Consider the following 16537-nt stretch of genomic DNA (forward strand, 5'->3'; position numbering starts at 1 on the left):
TGTGGCTCCATTTCCCTTTATTGGAGAGTTCTCAACCTAGGGTTAGGTTTATGACACCCACTCAACAGCATGACCGTGAAGGCAGAAGCTACCTGATGCCCTACCCTTGGTTCAGTTCAGTTCAGTCGCTCAGTTGTGTCCAACTCTTTGTGACCCCATGGACTGCAGCACCCCAGGCCTCCGTCTATCACCAACTCCAGGAGTTTACTCAAAACTCATGTCCATTGAGTCGGTGATGCCATCCAACCATCTCATCCTGTCACCTTTTTCTCCCGCCTTCAGTCTTTCCCAGCATCAGGGTCTGTCAGTTCTTCACATCAGGTGGCCGAAGTATTGGAGTTTCAGCATCAGTCCTTCCAGTGAATATTCAGGACTGATTTCCTTTAGGATGGACTGGTTGGATCTCCTTGCAGTCCAAGGGACTCTCAGAAGTCTTCTCCAGCACCCCAGTTCAAAAGCATCAATTCTTCAGCACTTAGCTTTCTTTATAGTCCAACTCTCACATTCATACCTGACCACTGGAAAAACACAGCCTTGACTAGATGGACCTTTGTTGGCAAAGTAATGTCTCTGCTTTTTAATATGCTGTCTAGGTTGGTTGCCCTTGGTTGGTGCCCGTTAAATGTTGCTAAAGCCAACAGAAGGAAAGGAACCTGAGAGAGGAGGCAGGTGGGCTCTGGAATGAGATGCTTGGGTTCAGATCCCGGGTCTGATGCTCACTGGTGAGACTGTGTGCCTCCATCTTATTTATAAAATTGGGATCCTAGAACTGAGAATGTGGCCTAGGATGAGGGTTTGCATACTGCTTGCTGTCCATGTTGACAGCCACTCATCTCTCTGCCTGTCCTTGTGCACCTCCAGAAGTGTTTCATCAGGGTGTGGCTTAAGGGGTTTTTTTGTCCCCCACCAAGTTCTCCACCCTAAATTCACAGAGGTAACCAGACAAGTTGGGGAGGTCCACCACCATCCCTGACCCTTTGCCCTGAGAAGGGCTGCACTCTAGTCTTGTGGGAAGAAGGGTCCCTGGGATGGTGGGAAAGGCTCTGCCTCAAGTTGGGGATGCCGAAGATGCTGGCTTCTCAGCCTTGCCCTTGTCCTTCCTCTGAGCCTAAGTTTCCTCATCTATAAGATGAGGTAGAGAAGGGTTAAGTCCTTGTGGGGAGCTCTGATTTGGCTCTGCTGGAATCCCAGGCATGGGCAAGTGGCCATGGAGGCACCAGGTGAGGGCAAGGCCCACAGGCCCCGCTACACCCATCCACTTCACAAGAGGGCCACCTGTCCCAAACCCCACAGGTCCCGCCCCTATGGAAGGGGAATGCTCAGGGCCCTTGCCCCACACTCCTGTGCTCACCCTGGCTGCCCATCACCATAGCCACTGCAGTGGAGCAAGGCTGGGACAGGGCTTGTTGTCTGGAAGGGCACAGAATCTAGCTGGGAAATAAGAGAGGATGGCCTGTGTGGCCTGAGCCAGGCTCATGATGGACACTGGACTTTGGCTCTATAGCCACAAGCAGGGACCTGCACCTGGAAGGAAGGCTGCCTGGTTCTTTGTAAACATTCCACAGCAAATTGCCCTTCATGGATGACAGCACGCACAGCAGAAAACCCTAAGTTAGTCTATCTTAAGTAGAGCAGCTGGTTTCAGTTTAATGATGTATTAGGTAGCTTTGCTATAGTAACAAACAACTCCCAAATCTCAGTGCTTATTATTAATACTACAACAAATATTTCTCATTCATGTCACAGTCAATGGCTGCAGGCCAGCTGCTTCAGCTCTGCTCCACATGCTTTAGCATCCAGCTGAAGGAACAGCCCCACCCTGGGAAACACACTCCCAGGCAGAGGGAAGAGCATGAGCCCACCACGCCATGCTCTGCAAGCTCTGCCCGGACATGTCCACTCACATCCCTCTGCATCAGGAGAAGGGACGCACCCTCCTCACTGGGCCACAGGGTGGGCAATGCAAGGTAAGGACATATAAAATCCTCTAGGAAGGAGGAAGCAAATAGCTGTAGACAAAAATACAACAGGTGACAGTAACTCAACGTGCAAAAAGATTTTCCCGCTTAAAAGGCATAAAATTCTAAATATGAAAACTGATATACTAAGTATGTCACAGGTCTCCATACTGCAAAGATCAGGAAACATGGCAAACTTTTTAGGGGTTCTAGAGGACCCTTAATTTGTAGGTCTTCATAAAAGATGGAGAAATAGGACCTGGCTTCCCTGGCCCCATCTCATCCCAAGGCATCTACAGGATCCCAACAGAGCGGGCCTCTATTCATGAAGGCCCTCTCAGCATTAACACCTTACAATCACACGTGCAGCTGTGTATGTGTGCAGTGTGAGGCACACAGCTGCAGAACCATGTCACTGGATCGTTAGTCTTCAGGTCAGAGCTGGAGGCTGGTGGTTAACACAACTCGCAGTGAGTCCAAGGATGTTATAAGCAAGGCACAGGGTTCAGCAGCAAGAGAGCACAGTGAAGGCCTGCTAGGGCTCAGCGGTCTGACCCGAGAGGCTGAAGTTCAAGAAGGCAGCAGGTCCTCCCCAACCATGATGCAGGGAAGGCCTGTCCCTGGGGTGACAGGAATAAAGTGCTGGGTTCGAGGAGTAGACCTTGCTGATTCTAGTGTGCTGAACTCCAGGCTGAGGTGGGGGAGGGAGGAGGTCCAGGGAGCCTGGCGCCCACAGCATGGCCCAGTCACTTTACCTGGTGCACCTTTTTCCCCCGGAGATAATTCCTACAAAAACCAGAGGATCCTACACAGACCAAAAATGTTGGTGTCAGGGCTTTTACAAAGTACCTGCAGTGAACACAACAAAAGAGAGGGATAATTGAATTGCAATCTTAATCATCCATGGACTTTCCCAACAACAGTCAAGGTGAACCTTTAGATATGAGTTAACATTAAAACGCAAGTTTAGCACATTTATTTGCTTGGTTGTTTATAAGTCTGCAAATTAGCCTGACCCCCTCCCCCTTAGAACCTAGCCAGAACCTCTGGGCCAGTCCTCTGGGTGCTCTAGCATCATGTATGTTTATGGCTAAACATAAAATAAAATAAGAACATGCTTTCATTCCTTCATTCAACAGTACGTGCCCAGGTAAGCCAGGCCTTGTGCTGAAAAAAACAGATTAAACAACAAACAAAAGCCACTATCACTGTCTGGAGGAAGGGAGATAAATAATGACAGCGAGGTACAACTGTAGAAGCATTTCTGAGGTACAGTATTAGCCCAAAGAGACATAATTCCTCTACGGGAAAGGGAAATCAGGAAAGGTTTCTGGGAGCTGTCATGTCTCAGCTTGCATTAATTGGGAAAGGGGTCCTGATGGGCATGGGGGAGAAAAAGCCAGGAGGTGCGGGTCACTAGAGCTTTTGCTGTTGCTGGGCGTAAAGCTAATGGAGCAGGCATGCTGGACAGCAGGCAAGGCCTTGGACTCGGGTCCAGGGGTTTCTGCACCGTCCTGTGGGCCTGGATCTGGGCCAGAGGAGCCTGTGTTGTGGCCCAGCACCCAGTCCAGAGTTTGATGTCGCTGGTCTGAAGTTACTCTGTGCTGGGTGGTCTCTTGCCTACGCTAATCATTTAAAAAATAATGACTTCCAATGTATTTATACTTTCTCAGAAGCATGAAACTGGTTTTCCTCCATCAATCAGTCCGCTTTATATTTAAGATTTCTCTGCATTTTCTGGAAGATAAGGTAGAGTAGACCTCAGACCTTTAAAGAATTCTGGATAATTTGCTAACAATTGAGAAAATGAAGAGCTAAAAATCTGTCTATAAACTAGAAGGGTAATTTAGGGCTAGGAAAAAAAAAATGCTGCCAAGAGAAGTCATCAATCATATCTGAAGAAATCCTCACCTCCTCCCTGCCAGGCCAAAGCAGGAGCATCAAGACCAGCTAGACACTCACTGAGTCAGTCATCAATCACCAACTCCCATCCCAATCTACCTCCTAAACTTCAATCCACCCCTACTTCACATCTCACCACTGAACAGTACACTTAAGATCTGTACACTACTTGGTAGATTTTACCTAAATGCCCTCTAGGGCTCCACACACCATCGTCAGGATTCATGCTCCCTAGAGCATTCGAGGCTGCCACACACGGTCCTAACATGGTCCTCCAGCCTCATTTCCAACCCAACCACCATTTTCAAACCCAACCACCCTTAGCACACTGGACTCTACCTAAATCCAAGACATTTGCTTTGCTCAAAGCTCAGGGAAAAGTGGCCCAAGGGTCAACTATAAAGCTATTGAGGGCATAACTTTATAGTCCAGGAACCCCCAAAGCTAAGAGATAACTGCCAAATCCAACTGGCTCCCACCGCAACTGACCAAGGTGCCCTCTCACAGTAGACCGCCCCTTTCAGTGCATCAGAGCACGGACTCCTACTCTCTCCTACCTGAGGAATACGTAGTTAAGAGTTATTATCTTCATTTTAGAGATGAGCCAACAGACCCAGGGAGGCAGTATGGGCTTAGAGGCACACAGCCACTAAATGATGGTGTCTGACTTCAAGAGCCAATGCTCTTTCCATACGACAACATCAAGGGACACAGGCACAATTAACAGGAGGGCCATCCCAGCTGTTTTTGATACAAAAACCAGGCAGCAGTTTCTTTTTCAACCAGCCCCATTCACTTCCCCCTGAGGATGTCACGGCTGTGGTGCAATGGGCTGAGTCAGCACACTGCAACCTGTTTGGCCAAAAGCCTGGGCCAGTCTCCGTGGGCTGCTGTCTCACAATTTTGCATCCAGGGCAGAAGGGAGGGGAGTACAAGGCCAGTGCTCAGCAGTGAAACGAGAACCTGGCTGTGTCCCTGGGATGGTGCCTGAGCATCCTTCTGGTCTACTCAGCCCCATGAAGGTGACTCACCTGGGGTGCTGCAGCACCTGCAGCAGGGTGCTACTGGGAGGCACGCAGTATAGTTCTGCCCTGTCCTCATCCTCAAAGTAGACCTGTAGGATGAACAGAGGAGCAGAAGTCAGACACTAGTAAAAGGCTTCAGTGACACTAGGCATGCTGAGGCCAAATCTGGGGAAATGTGTAAGAGATGGCAACTGTTGAGACTCAAATCCAGGCCTATGAGCCTTCCTTCCCTAACAATTCAGTCGTAGAGCCATTAGGTATGGCGAAAGGAAGCAGCAGTGGCCCAGAGCAGAGGAAGAGAGATGTCCACACAGGAGGCAGCCCTGGGCAGGTGTCAAAGCCCGGCCAGTGGAGATGTGCATTCTCACTGGGGACTGGCCAGCCAAGCAGGGTGAGAAGAGCAGCCACTCATGGCAGGGGGAGGCCTGCTGAGGGGAGTGAGGACCCATGCTGGATAAGACAGACAGTGCTGCAGGATGGTTGAGCCATGCAGGGCGATAGTGTATAAAGGATGAGGAGGGCACCATGCTGGGGCAGCAGGCTGATGCAGGAGTCAGTCCACATGAGTGGGGGAGGCTCCCCATGAGAGGGGATGCTGGTGGTGAGGGGAGGGGAATTAAATGCAGGGCAACCGATCCAACAAATACATTAATAATAATAGAAGCCACTGCAAAAATAGAGACAGAGTTGGTATAGGATTAGAATTGGAGATACCAGTGACAGATCATGTTTTTATACACACACACACATACACACATGCACACCAATGGAGCAGTGAGCATTCGCCTTCCCTCACCCGTGTACTTACGAGTATAGCTACTACACAGATCTTGACTTCTAAATACTATTTTATGCTAAAAAGAACCAAAGCTCCTTGGGAAAAATGGCTTACTCTAGAGCTAAGGCAAAAAAAAGCACAATTTGAGCCTCAAACACCTTGTAACACAAAGCAAGGAAGTGCTTTAAAAATGGAGACAAGTCCGAAGGACACAGAAGCAAATTTGAAGGAATTCCCACTGACCAAATCCAAAACACCTTGAGCATAATATAACCATAGTAATAGATTATAGCTCAATTAAAAAAATAAGAAACCATAAATCCACTGACATAAACGATGGTTTGATGAACAAGAAAATATTTGTATCATTTCTAAGTACCTCCCTATAAAATACTAACTACAAGGGGGAAAAGAGTAACTTCATGCAGAATAGAAGCTTATATACCCCTACCTCAATCAAGTGATGAAAGTGAACATCATCAGTAATGGGACACTTGAAATTATGATGTCTGACAGGATGCAACAAGAATATAGAACTGCTTCTGTGATATTCCGGTCAGATACACATCATCTAGGTCACAAAGACACACAAGACAAACCCACACTTTCCACAAAATAACTGGTCTATAACCTGCAAAAGTGGTAAGATCAAGAAAGTTGACTAAAGACTGTGAAAATCTTCTGTAGCTCAAAGGAGACTAAAGAGACATAAGCACTAGATACAATACTATGTGGGATTCCTTCTGCTATAAAGAACATTACTGGTGATTGGCAGAGGGGATCAAGATGGCGGGAACAGGAAGATATGGAGCTCACTCCTACACACACAAACATCAAAAATACATCTACATGTACAATAATTTCCACAGAAAACTAACTAGAAACTGGCAGAAGATCTCCTATACAACCAAACCTGCAAGAAAGATCTCCACATAATCAGGTAGGACAGGGGAAAAAATAAAAGCATCAGGCTGGGACTGGCACCACTGGAAGGGATCTGTAGTGAAGAGAAGTCCACATGGATGGACCCTCACCCTGAGGAGCCTGTGTGCCAGCTGGGAAATCCACTGACACAAAGAGAAGCCCAGACTGTACAAGTAAGCACATGTGCTGGCCTGCTGACAATCAGGACTGAGACAGACCTGCACTGGAGGCTGCCACCTCGATAGCACTTCCCAATCCAAAGGACCAATACCCAGCCCCACTCACCCCACACCACAGCCTGGTGTGAGACTAGGGCACAGGTTCAGTCTAGCTGTGCAGACAGACTAGGGTGATGTGGTCTGAGTAGAACCACAGAGACCACTGTCAGTGTACACACCAGGGTGGTGGGTCAAACTGGGCAGACATGTCAGCATACGCACCAGGCATCACAAAGGCATACAGCGGCTAAGCACCGGTCTCAGGCAGACAGGCCCTGAGAGAGGACTTGACATAGCTACAGAGAGAGAGGCTGGAGGGCCTGGGATGTGACTTGGGGGAGATGCAGAATCCACTGTCAGTACCCACACAGCAGACGCTGTCCGCACACACACTGGGCCGTGCTGCAAGAACACACAGTGGCTAGGCGGTCAGGGCCTGCACGGTATCTGCAGGGATGGTTTCCCAACGGAAGCAGCCTAGTTCTGCCCACTCCACACGGCAACTGACTGTCAGATCTAGAGTGGACAGGTCCTGGGAGGGGTCTGCCACAGAGGCAGCCCAGGTCCCAGGTGGCACCACAGCCTCCTCAATTCCTGCAGCCACAACACCCTGACCCCCAACTCCAGCCTACTCCACACCACAGCCTTGCACTAGATCTGGGACAATCACAACAGAGAAAAGGAGGCGACCCTGGGCTGCTTCTGAGGGGAACGATGGTGGCGCTCAAGTTCACCGAGACTGCGTGGACTTTACTTGCTTCAGCAACCACCTTCTTTGAGGCAGGGCACACACTCAAGGGCAATGAAGCCTGATCCATCCTGACCCTCGTGGCTTCTACCCCAACAACGGGGGAGCAGACCCTGCCCGGTAAGCCACGGAGCAGAGAGGAGGCCCCACCTCACATCCAAGGCAGCCTCTAGACACACCACACCACCAGCCACACCACCATCAAGGGGATGACAGCACACTCAAGAAGACGTGGCTGGCATCCATGCCCAAACAGCCCTCACACCAAAAATACTGGACACACTCTGAGCAGGAATGCTTTTTTAAGACCACAATAGGTAACTGTTTTCATAAATTCACAGAGATAGTGAAAGTGAAGTAAAATGAAAAAGCAGAAGGACTTCTCCCAGTTAGAATAGAATTCCCCTGAAAGAACAAATAATGAAACTGACCTCTCCAGTCTATTAGTCCTCAAGTTCAAAAAGGAGGTAATAAAAATGCTAAAGGAATTAAGAAAGATTATCAGTAAAAATGCTGATCACTGTAAAAAGGACTAGAAACTATAAACATGAATCAATCGAAATTAGACAAGTCAATTGCTGAGACAAAAACCAACTCTATAAGTAATGAACAGCAGACTAAATATCACAGAAGAACAAATAAGTGATCTGGAAAACAGAATACTGAAAACCACCTGATCAGAACAGCAGACAGAAAGACAAATTTTAAAAAAAGAAGAAGAAAACAAAATGAGATCTACGGATTAATATAAAGCATGCCAACCTACACATAATAGGAGCTCCAGAAAGCAAAGAGAGAGAAAAGGAGACCAAAAATGTATTTGTAGAAATTATGGCAGAAGACTTCCCAAACCTAACAAAAAAAATAGATATCCAGGTACAGGAAACACAGATGGTTCCAAACAAGATGAACCCAAATAGATCCAGAACAAGACACAGCATAATTAAAACAGCAAAAGTTAAAGAGAAGATTCCAAAGTCAGCAAGAGAAAGACAAAGAGTCAGTTAAACAGGAATTTGTTTGCAGAAACACTGCAGTCCAGAGAGAGTGGCATGATATAGTCAAAGTCCTGAAGAGGAAAAATCCACAACCCTATCCGACAAAACTATCATTTACAATAGAAAGAAGGATAAATAATTTCTCAGACAGGCAAAACTAAAAGAATTCAGCGATACTGAGGGTCTTTAGTACTGAAAGGTCTTCTCTAAGTAAAAAAGCAGCAGAATCTATTGGAAAAGAAGATCACAATGCGAAAGGCAAATATTTAAAAGGATAGAAGATCATTTAAATAAGCCAGTACACAGATTATAAAACCAAAAAATTCTGTAAAAGCAATTAAAACTATAATAGCAAAAGGATAAACATGAAGATATAAAATAGGACATAAAAATCACAAAATGTGGGGGAAGGGAGTATAAAGAAGAAAAGATCAAGTTGTATTCACTCCAGTCACAAGGACAGTTCAATGTACACCAATCAATCACTGTGATATATCACATTAACGAAAGGAAAGACAAAAGCTATGTGATAATCTCAACAGATACCAAAAAAGCATTTGACAAAATTCAACATCCACTCATGATAAAAACTCTCAAAAATGGGCTGAAGACCCAAACTGACATTTCTCCAAAGAAAACATACAGGTAGCCAACAGTGACATGAAACGATGCTCAACATTGCTAATTATTGTAGAAATGCAAATCAAAAACCACAGTGAGGTAACACCACACACCAGTCAGAATGGCCATCGTTAAAAAGTCTACAAATAGATGCTGGAGAGGATGTAGAGAAAGGGGAACCCTCCTACACTGTTGGTGGGAATGTAAATTGGTGCACCCACTATGGAAAGCAGTATGGAGGTTCCTTAAAAAGCTAATAGTTACAATATGATCCAGCAACCCCACTCCTGGGTATATATTCAGAGAAAACTCTAACTTGAAAAGACACATGTATCCCAATGTTCAAGGCAGCACAATTTATAATAGCCAAGAATGGAAACAACCCAAGTGCCCACCAAGAAATGACTGGCTTAAGAGGATGTTATATATATACACAATGGAATGTTACTCAGCCATAAAAAAAAATTGCCTTTTGCAGCAACATGGATGGACCTAGAAAATATTATACTTAGTGAAGTAAGTCAGACAAAGGAAAATATTATATGGTATCATTACGTGTGGAATCTAAAAAATAATACAGGGACTTCCCCAGCAGTATAATGGAAGACTCTGTGCTTCCACTGCAGGGGGTACAGGTTCAATCCCTGGTCAGGGACCTGAGATACCACATACCATGTGGTGTGGCCAAAAAAATTAAAACAAAAAAATAAAAATGAATCTACATGTAAAATAGAAAGAGACTCACAGACACAGAAAACAAACATTACCACCAAAGGGGAAAGAGGTGGAGGATAAATTAGGAGTATGGGATTAACAGATACAAACTTCTATACATAAAATACATAAGTAACAAAGATTTACTGTATAGTACAGAGAACTATTTTCAATAGCTCATAGTAACATATAATGGAAAATAATCTGGAAAAAATATAACTGAATCACTTTACTGTATACTTGAGAAACTAACACAATACTGTAAATCAACTATACTTCAACTAAAAGAAAATTTTTTAATTAGTAGTACATGCAAAAAAAAAAAAAAAAAGTGTTTCTGGGGGCTGGGGGGGGGAAATCTGTGAAAACTAATGGGAGTCTGAGGATTAGCTGGTACTAGTGTATCGAAGTTAATTTTCTGATTATGATGATTTATTGGGATCATGAAAGAAAACATCCTTGTGTGTAGGAAACACACTTGAGTCTTCAGAGGTGATGGGGCATCAGTTGACATCTTACCCTCAAACAGAAGACAAATTTCTTTGTTCTGTAAGTTGTGATTTTTTTTTTCAAAGTTGCAACAGTGGAATGTTAGCCTTAAAAACAGTAAGATTCTGACCCATGCTACATCATGATAAATCTTAAAGACATTACACCAAGTAAATTAAGCCAGATAAAAAAGGACAAATACTCTATGACTCCACTTATATGAGGCACCTAGAGTAGATCCATTCAGGGACAGCGAGGAGGAACAGAGTTCCTGTACATCAGTTCAGGATGATGAAAACAGAGACAGATGGTGGTAACAGTTGTACAATGTGGATGCACTTAATGCTACTGAACCGTACACTTTGAAATGTTTAAAAAGGTAAATTTTATGTGTTTTATATTTTCCCACAATTTTTTTTTTAAAGGCAGTGAAACCTTGCTCCACCCCAATTCCCCCAACCCCAATTCTCATAGAGCGACAAAAGAAAACTTCCTTACCTCTAAATTATCAGGGCAGTATTTTTGCTCTAAATCCCAAGAGGGTGTTTCACCAAACATCACCATTAGATGATCAATAAACCTAAGGAGATATAACATGTACTTTCTGGTATCAGTAACTCATAATCTTGTTTTCCCACATCCCATCCCCTGGACACCAATTCACAGACATATCAAGAATGTATAAATCATGAAATGCAGGCCTAATCCATTTTGACAACAGTGCCCAAAATACATGAATCATTTGTCCCATTATGACATATAGTTCTCTTTAACTGACAGGATTAACAACATTCTGAGCCACAGTCTAACCATTAACTATGAAACCACATGTTAAAATCACTAGTTACGTGTTTTCTAATAAACATACCCTTCAGTTTTATCCATGTACTACCTCCAATACTTCCATCTCTCACAAGAGACAACCCCCAGTGCTTGACAAACACTGAACTGTGGTGTTAGTATGAGAATGAGACCATGTCTCTCACTGCAAAGCTTCTTAATGAAAGGAGAAATCAGCTATGGGTTAGAGAGATTACGCTAAACCAGACTGTGTAATAAAACTCTCTAAAACGATTCTCTTCCCTCCTCACCCAAAATTCTACCTGTCCATCCTGCCGAAAGAACAGGGAAGAGCATGCAAGCACCACAGAAGGCTCTCGGGGACGGAAGTTACCTGGAATCCTCGTGAAAAGCAGAGACCAAGTCTGACTGGGCATACTCGGGGTACAGAAAAAGCACAGGCCAGCTCAGTCTTCCCTGGTCATCCACACCCAGCCTGGCTCCACAGGGGTTCTCAGAGCTGAGCCCATACAGGACAAGCTCACTGAGACCTTCTGAGGCTGAGTCTTCATCCTCTCCAGCAGCTTCAGCGACTAGCCTAATGTTCCTAGCCTGGATTAAAGCAAAAACATACATGTTATGTGAGAAGGATGCAAACTCACTCCACTAAAACAGGGAAAACTGTAACACTACAAGCTCTGAGAAGGCCAGCTCTACACATGATTCGTCTTTATTATCCCTGACACCTGCTGAACTCAACTTTACCAGCCGTCTACCACAAGCGAGACTCTTGTCACAGACATGAACTAGACATGGTAGTAAGTCCAACATAAGGGAAGAAGTAAAGCTGTGGAACTGCAGACCGTGAATAATTAATTCAGCCTGGAGGCTGGAGGTGACTGGGCAATGCTAGGTCTTGAACAATGACTCTGAAAGGGAGAATTGAGGCGCATGGGGAGTGGAAGGGCACTCTACCTCAGGCAAGGAACAGCATGTGCAAAGGTATTAAAAAACACAGAGTGGCATGTACAAAAATGGCAAATGTTTCAGCTTGGCTGGGACGCGGGATACCAAAAATCATACATACATTGACTTAATCTTGGGTCTGTCATAGAAAGAAAGATCAATCAAAGGTCTGAATGGTAGAGTCACCTCTTACGTATGCTGCGGGAGTTTCCTAAGGCTAGCCCACAAGGGAAAAATGACATGCAATCAAAACTACCTTGATGGTATCTCCTATACCAGGGATTTGCAAACTTCCCCTGAAAGGGTCAGATTAAGAAAAATTTTAGGTTTTGTGGGCCAGATGGTCTCTGTGGATATTACTCAACTCTGCCACTGTAGTGTGAAAAGTCATCGTAAGACACAAATAGGCAGGGCCATGAGCCACTGGCTGCAGCTTGCTGACCCAGCTTTAAACCACTAAAATACAATATAGATAGCTTTGGGTATATTACTCTTTAGAGAAGTTCTCAAGTACAATGAAGTTTCAGATGCAGAGTTAAAGGAGAGTACCAAAATAATGTCTGTATGCCAATGTCTAGGCATTCTACTACTCTACATTTGAGAAAATGACCAAATCTCTCTGGAGTTATTCCCTTCTGTTTAATCTATTAAAATGTTAACAGATTTCCTGTTGTAGGGCAGGACTAGTGGAGTGCATCTTAGTACTGTGAAGTTCTCAAAGCCAACAAATAATTTTAAGGAGGTACATAATTTAACTCAACAAAGAATGAAATCAAGAACCAAACTCATAGCCAGTATCACCTCCCCTGTGAAGCCAAGGCCCAATAAGTGACTTGTGAAAGCAAGATTTGGATCAGACTTTTCCTACATTTATTTAAAATGTAGGAAAGAGAGGGAAGGCGAGGTGGAATTTTGTGTTATTGTGACAGTTAGTAGAGCTACATGCTAAAATCACTTTCTCAGGACGCAGTATAGCACGGGACTAACACAAGGACCTGGTTCTGACGTGCACTAGTGGGTGAGGCTTCTCTGAGACTACGTGCAATAAGAAGGAACACGACGACCCACCTCAGAAGGCTACTGTGAAGATTAGATAATGATTAACCCATAGCAACTATTCAGTACATGTTACCTGAAACCAACACATGCATACAATTGAGACAGCTGACTGAACTCAGGGGGGTCTGACTTGTCACACTGCTTCACCAAAAGCAGAAAGAAAATGAACAACTCATTCAGGTAAAGCATCCCCAGAAAGGTTCCCGATCAACTTCATGATGAGTGAATTCTGCAAGACCATAGGGCGAAAGTTTGAGAACTCACCTTGATGGCCTGGAGTAAAGCCTCATTCTGATCCTGCTGCTTCTTTTCTTTGAGCTTTGCTTTCCTTACATCCCTCTGTTCAGTTCGCTGAAAATGAAAAATTCAGATGCATCAGCTCTAGGGAACTTGCCTCCTCTCCTCTTCTGTTACTCTAGCCTGACCCTAAATAGCTATCTCTTGTCTCTATTCAACTCTGGCTCCTATATATCAAGGAACACCACTGGCTGGATTCAGTTCAATAAACATTTAAGAAGCACATGTCTGGGTGCTAGGCCCAGTGGCAGCAGTAATGTCAAAAACCTACCCGGGAACTCACAGTCCACTGAAGGGACAGACACATGACAAGTTCTAGTGTTAGCCTGGAGTACAGCTGAGTGCTATGAAACACAGAGGAGGGCGTGATGACTGATTCTGCCCCACGGAGGTGGGTTTAGACAGAAACCAGACGAAAGAGAAAGGGCATTCTGGAAAGAGGACCTGACTTAAGGGCCAATGGGGCGTTAAAACTTCTCTGTTATAGATGGAGTACAGGAAAACACACCGGGAAAAACCCAGGCCAAGAACATATCAGAGACCCTGCCCTGGGCCAAAAACTTATCACAGACTCTGCCTTTTGCACAATTACAGCTCAGGAGAGAAAAATACCACCATCTACTTCATCTGCCAGAACTATAACTCAGATTTCCTTTTCCTACTAGTCTGCCCAAAACCAGCTGATCCTACTCCAACCCTCAGGACTGTGATTAATAGGGGCCAACTTTTTCTCTAAAGGGCCAGACAGTAAGTACTTTAGGCTTTACAAACCATGCACATGTTCAAGCTAAAAGGTCTCCAGTCTCATCTGTTTGTACGTCTATGTGTACATTATGCATATAAGATGTCTCTATGGAAAATATTATCAAAATTAAATGTATAAGAAAGCTCTACTTAACAGACTTAAAAGTAAACACAAATTAACTTTTTCTAAATATAATGGAAACTGGCCAGAATGAATTTCAGATTCACATGATCTTGGAAATATTCAATATTAAATTATATGTGATAATAAAGCTAGCTTAAGCTTGTTGGTTTAACCAATGTAAACATGTCTCACTTATTGTACTTTAGGTTAACCAAGTTCATGTTACTTCTGTTGCAGAGTCTGTTAGCAATTGTTTACTGAAAAAAAAAAAAAAAAGCATAACCTAAAAAGGTGAGATTTGTTTTATTTGCAAGACTTGCCGAGGACTTAAACCTGGGAGACAGCCTCTCACATAGGTCTAGGAACTGCTCTGAAAAGTTAAGGGAAGACTTCCCTGGTGGTACAGTGGCTGGGAACCCACCTGGCAAATCAGGGGACAAGGGTTTGATCCCTGGTCCCACACGCCACAACTACTGGAGCCCCCGCAACCAGAGCATGTGGTTTTGTCCTAGAGCTGACTGTTTCTAGATGAAAAATAAGGAACTAATATGGATACAGAAAGTTGTGAGATTTGAAAAAGGGAACCTTGAAAAAGAAGTTTTGTACACAGGCTGGAATTAAATTAGGTAAATTTAATTTACCAAATTAAAATTACTAATAGTAATATGGGACAGGACTTAGTTCCTCTATTGAGAGAACAAAGTTTTCTTGGAATACTGCTTTTGCTAATAGACTGTATGAGTTATGAGTTTCTTTGCTTTGCATGCTAAGTCGCTTCAGTTGTGTCCAACTCTTTGCAACCTCATGGACTGGAGCCCACGAGGCTCCTCTGTCCGTGGGATTCTCCAGGCAAGAATACTAGAGTGGGTTGCCATTTCCTCCTCTAGGGGATCTTCCTGACACAGGGATCAAACCCAGGTCCCCTGCATCTCCTGCGTTGGCAGGTGGATGCTTTACCACTGAGCCTCTTGGGAAGCAGAGGCAATAGCTCAGAACATTCATACAGGACCTTCTAGATTCCCAGGAATACACTGGAGCTTTTCAAAGACCCTACAGAATCTCATTCCCCAGCTTGTCCTTTTAAGTTTTCTGGTAAGCCTATTACTTGCCTCAACTGTTTAACACTGCCTCAGGCAGATGAAATCTTACATAATTGCCTCAAATCATATTTAACAAATGGCTCCAATCCCAACCCTCTGTGAAAAAGCTTTTCATACTGGGATAGTTTCAAGATGCCTCAAATAAAAACAACTTGTGAGTAGGGTCCTCTAGAAGGTCAAATAATGACAATCTTCTGGCAATGGGGCTTAATACTGTTCTGCCTCCTCTGGTGGCTACCAGGATGCTCATTTTCACCATAATTGTGGGCTGTTGGCTTTCAAGGCTACTATGGACCTCGGGAGAGACGCAATGGGATAGGGCAAGGTAAAATGCCACAAAGCTTGCTGTTCTTAAGAAGGTTCAGCCATTATTTTTGAATAACCACTACCCATATTGCTGCAAGGCTTTGGTTCATTTCAGAGTTATGCTTTTGGGCCCTGAAATCTCCCTTTAATTACACTTGTGCTGCAGGACATAACGCTTCCATTTAGGTCCATAGAGGAAAACAATAGAATGGGAAAGACTAGAGATCTCTTCAAGAAAATGAGAGATACCAAGGGAATATTTAATGTAAAGATGGGCTCAATAAAGGACAGAAATGGTATGGACCTAACAGAAGCAGAAGATATTAAGAAGAGGTGGCAAGAATACACAGAAGAACTGTACAAAAAAGATCTTCACGACCCAGATAATCACGAAGGTGTGATCACTCACACTCACCTAGAGCCAGACATCCTGGAATGTGAAGTCAGGTGGGCCTTAGGAAGCATCACTACACACAAAGCTAGTGGAAGTGATGAAATTCCAGTTGAGCTATTTCAAATTCTAAAAGATGATGCTGTGAAAGTGCTGCACTCAATATGTCAGCAAATTTGGAAAACTCAGCAATGGCCACAGGACTGGAAAAGGTCAGTTTTCATTCCAATCCCAAAGAAAGGTAATGCCAAAGAATGCTCAAACTACTGCACAATTGCACTCATCTCACATGCTAGTAAAGTAATGCTCAAAATTCTCCAAGCCAGGCTTCAGCAATATGTGAACCGTGAACTTCCAGATGTTCAAGCTGGTTTTAGAAAAGGCAGAGGAAAAAA

General features: G+C 44.3%; 1 protein-coding gene across 1 annotated transcript in view; it reads right to left on the reverse strand.

Moving 5' to 3' along the window:
- Positions 1–16537, reverse strand: part of TTC4 (tetratricopeptide repeat domain 4) — a 26708-nt gene continuing 10171 nt past the window's right edge. The window contains exons 6-10 of the mRNA XM_010847120.1: positions 13445–13531; positions 11550–11767; positions 10874–10955; positions 4892–4974; positions 1–2807 (exon numbers count right to left, since the gene is read on the reverse strand). Coding sequence (XP_010845422.1) covers positions 2705–2807; positions 4892–4974; positions 10874–10955; positions 11550–11767; positions 13445–13531 — 573 coding nt within the window. The 3' untranslated portion in view covers positions 1–2704. The remainder of the gene's footprint in view (positions 2808–4891; positions 4975–10873; positions 10956–11549; positions 11768–13444; positions 13532–16537) is intronic.

Source organism: Bison bison, unplaced genomic scaffold (genome assembly GCF_000754665.1).
Source record: "Bison bison bison isolate TAMUID 2011002044 unplaced genomic scaffold, Bison_UMD1.0 scf7180017864244, whole genome shotgun sequence".
NCBI classification, from domain to species: domain Eukaryota; kingdom Metazoa; phylum Chordata; class Mammalia; order Artiodactyla; family Bovidae; genus Bison; species Bison bison.